Here is a 4,103-nt window from a genome sequence, read left to right as displayed (position 1 = left end):
GTAAAGTCGTAAAAGTAATTTAGACAACGATGTAAAGTCATAAAAGCAATTTAGGTACTAACATGTTTAGGCATAGATAAAAAGGTATAATAATGTGTCGTACATTGCGGTGTAAAGTCGTATAATAATATAAAAAAATGAAGTGTCACGTTATCAAGTAGAAAAGGTTGTGAGGTCAGAGTTGTCAATTACCAAAAGTTAGAAGTAAACGTGTAACTTACTTAAAGTAGAGGGGTACAATTGTGAAAGTTTGGGGTTGTTTTGGTCCTATTTTGAAAGTTTGGGGGTGTTTTGTTTGCTAGTAGCGGTGTTCAGAATTCGATTCGGATTTGAAAAATTCAAAATTCGACTCGATTCGAATTCGATTAAAATAGTTTGAATTCGTGTTGATTTGTATTCGAGTCAAGTAATCGAATACGAATTTATGATTTTCAATTCGATTCGATTAGAAATTCGAATTAAATTTATATATAATTTTTTAAATATATATATATATATACACGCACACAAACATATACACACATATAACTTCTAAACGTGACCCAAGTATAAACTACCTACATAAGTGATAAGTTCATTAAACAACAATGCACAAGAACTAGGTTAGTAACCAATACAGCATTTACGATAACTCACGAGATACAAACCCTCACAACGAATGACAAAGTGCAATACTAAACATCCATCGAATTTACGACGAATGACAAAGTATAACCCTAATGTGGGCAGCACTTAAACATCCATCGGATTGGTTTAAATCGATCGGACATTGAATCGTAGCAGCGATCGAGTTAATACCCGGTATCGTAGCAGCGCCTAGCTATCTTGAATTTGTGATTTTGACAGTATAACTTCGTTTTTGAAAGTTATTTTCGACACCAGAGAACATGCCATGACCCGATCTATTTATAGGTGAAAAATGGGGTTCACGCGGCCCGCGTGAACCTTGGCTCGATCCCTACGCGGCCTGCGAGGGCACCTAGTTATAGATTAGGGCTAGCGTGTCATCAGTAGGCATGCTACGTGTGTGACACGTGGATCGGGAACGCTTATCCGGTCAAACATATGTTGACACGGCCCGCGTAAGGGTCTGGTCATCCTTTACACGGCCCGCGAGAGGACCAAGAATCTTGATTTCTTGATTTTTGACATGGATTAGGGTTTCAAGGGTCTGGGTTTTTACTTATGGGTCGTTTAGGGACATTTTTGGCATTCCTTACAGATGTTAAGGACTTAAGCTTTGTGCGGATGTTATGGTTTATACAGATGTTAAGTTTGCTCCGGACTTTGAGGTTGGTTCAGATGCTAAGGTTTGTCCGGATGTTAAGTTTCATCCTGCTGTTGGTCCTCAAGTTTGGTTCCTAGTTTTGTAGTTTATAGTGTTTCCTTATCTAAAAATTGTATCTGGATATATATTATTTGAACGTTGATCATGGCCAGACGTACTTACGTCATCATGTCCCCTGATGCATTGTGTTGTCGTCTTTAGTGATTTGTACTCCACGGGCATGTTCTCATCTGCCTCTGTTTTTCCTTTCACCTTAACTATGGCGAAGTATGATATGTGTACAACTACCTCAAGGTATCAAACAAATATGTCACATGCTTTTGTCAAAAGCCTCATCTTTCCAATGATGGTTTTACAGAAAGCATTCTATCCTTCTGAAGCAAAATCCTACACCACTCCAGCCCTATTCGGAGCATGTTCTTTTTTTGGCGAGCATAAGCCTGAAGTCAGAGCCATTACTTTGTGAACTAATGTTAGGGTATGAGTAGAGTCTAGCCAACGTGAGATATTTCTAGTTGATGTGAATGTGACCTGTGCTTGATATTGAAAACCAATCGACATTGACACGTTTTTGAAAAAAAATTAGCTTAGCAACCTTATACAGAGATTATTATTAGATAATCTTTTGCCTACCTTGTATAATCTTTTATTTTGAAGAACACTATAAAACTATACTTATTATTGGATAATCTTTTTCCTACCTTATATAATCTTTTACCTTGAAGAACACTCGCTCATATAAAGCTATACTTTTAAGAAGATCTATTGCAACAATATTTGCTTAACTAGGAGTGTTCAAGACTGCCTCCGAAGATGACTTTAAATCTAAATGGCCAACCAAAATTGAGTCATAACTCATATGAACCAATATGATCAATGTAACGAGACACTTTCTATTTTGGCACGTTATATTCTTAGCTTGATAAAGTAATCGAAGCTGAAAAACAAGCTGCAAAAGATTTGCTTCGTGAAAAGAAGAAAGAAAGGGCCTTGTTAGCACTAAAGAAGAAGAAAGTACAAGAAGATTTATTGAAACAAGTCGATGCTTGGCTTGTAAATGTTGAGCAGCAAGTAAGCAGTTGTTTATATTCATTTTTATTTCCATGATTTTTGCAATAAAATAGTAGCTTAAATTGTATCAAATATTTAGTTGGCAGATATTGAACTGGCAAGCAAGCAGAAAACTGTGTTTGAGAGTTTAAAAGCAGTCAATAATGCAATGAAGGCAATCCAAGGTGAAATTAATTTGGATGCTGTTCAAAAACTAATGGATGATACAGACGAAGCCAAAGCATACCAAGATGTGAGTTATTTTTCCTTTTTTCCATTTAATAACCTATAGATTTTACGAACTTATAAACAAGCAACTATAAATGTATTGTTAGAGCTTATGAGATCGTTGGTACTTGTGCTGGATTAGTTTGATAATAGTTTGTATGCATTTTGAATGTTTAGGGGGTTATTTTGTATTTATCTAGAAGTTGTATTCCTGACTTAGTGTAGTTAAGATTCCAGCAAATTTATAAATTTGCTGGCAAGTCAGGAGGCTAGTATAAATACCCCAAGCATTGTAACTTATTCAAGCTTTTGGCTCTTGGTGGAATCAAGTGTTGTTTACATTCATATTGTGCTTAGATCTGATTTCCAAGGTTATTCATTGCTATATCTTACTGTTTGGATTAAATACAACACTAGTTGTATTCATCAATCCATTAGCTTCATCTTCATTCTTGATCTTTCTTGACTCTTCATAGTTCAAACACTTAATCAATAGGTGTTTTGGACTAAAACAACCAACCACTGTGATCTGGATACGTTTTGGGATCTACAGTATAATCCATGTATTTTACATGCAAAATGTTGTAAATGACCCTTTGGTTTGTGGTCAGGAAATAAATGCAATCTTGGGAGAGAAGTTATCTGCTGAGGATGAAGAGGATGTTTTAGCAAAATTTGAAAACCTAGAAGCTAAGGTAAGAATTGTATATAGTTACATAAATAATAATTATTTTTTTTCAAATTTTGTATAGTTAGTTAGTTATTACTCCCGTATAAGAATTGCAAGACGCTGACATGGTAATTTTGAAGTGCTTACCAACAGGTTATTAAAATTTCAAATGCTATTATTTGTATTTTAAATTATTGCTATTTGATGTTACAGATGACAATTCAAGATCTTCCAGAAGCTTCTGTTTCCATACAAGATGAAGAAAAATTGGATCTACCTGATGTACCAACAAAAGCACCTGAGATTGTTGCTGATAAATCTCAACTTGTAAAAACAAAAGGTTATATTTCTCTAATTTTATTATTCTTACCGTATATACTTTGCAATTTAGTTAGGTGGATGTTTCCCCGCAAGCAATAAACTCATTAATCGACGTTTAACATCCATCAAAATCTTCAAAAACATACTAAAACATTTAGCCATTCGACGCTTATACTTGGTTTTAGTAATTTTTATTTCTTGGTTTATACTTATAAATTAGATTAAAATCTAACAATATCATGTTTTTTGGTCTTTCTTGGACGATAAAATAGTTATGGAGGAGCATCTACCTGCATAAGGTATTCACGATCAATGACCCACTAGAATACTTGGTGATATGTGATGACATTTGCTGCGGTTCATCTGCAATCCTTTTATAACCGATTGAAGGAACTGTGGGTCCCGCAGGCGGATTTTTGGTGCACAATCATAATCTTATTTTCAGTTGTGTATATTTGAATGGATGCAAGGATTATTGAAATTGTGTTCAAGTAAAGTGTACAAATTTTTTGTGTTTATATGTAGACAAAAGCTGATAATTTATAA

The 4,103-nt window shown here is 34.7% G+C and overlaps 1 protein-coding gene across 1 annotated transcript; it reads left to right on the top strand.

Moving 5' to 3' along the window:
* Positions 1-1,253: 1,253 nt before the first annotated feature.
* Positions 1,254-4,103, top strand: LOC118488297 (vacuolar protein sorting-associated protein 20 homolog 2-like). Its single transcript, XM_035985645.1, has 6 exons — positions 1,254-1,310; positions 2,207-2,359; positions 2,439-2,591; positions 3,178-3,261; positions 3,450-3,563; positions 4,083-4,103. The coding sequence occupies exons 1-6, from the start codon at positions 1,254-1,256 to the stop codon at positions 4,101-4,103; spliced, it is 582 nt and encodes a 193-aa protein (XP_035841538.1).

Source organism: Helianthus annuus, chromosome 16 (assembly GCF_002127325.2).
Source record: "Helianthus annuus cultivar XRQ/B chromosome 16, HanXRQr2.0-SUNRISE, whole genome shotgun sequence".
NCBI lineage: Eukaryota > Viridiplantae > Streptophyta > Magnoliopsida > Asterales > Asteraceae > Helianthus > Helianthus annuus.
The sequence above is the reverse complement of the archived record's forward strand: the minus strand, read 5'-3'. Positions and strand labels throughout refer to the sequence as shown.

Coding starts and splice junctions, on each gene's coding strand:
- LOC118488297 (XM_035985645.1), top strand. CDS start 1,254: ATGGTTTATACAGATGTTAAGTTTGCTCCGGACTTTGAGGTTGGTTCA. Junction 2,360..2,438: donor TTGTAAATGTTGAGCAGCAA/GTAAGCAGTTGT, acceptor TCAAATATTTAG/TTGGCAGATATTGAACTGGC. Junction 3,262..3,449: donor TTGAAAACCTAGAAGCTAAG/GTAAGAATTGTA, acceptor TTGATGTTACAG/ATGACAATTCAAGATCTTCC.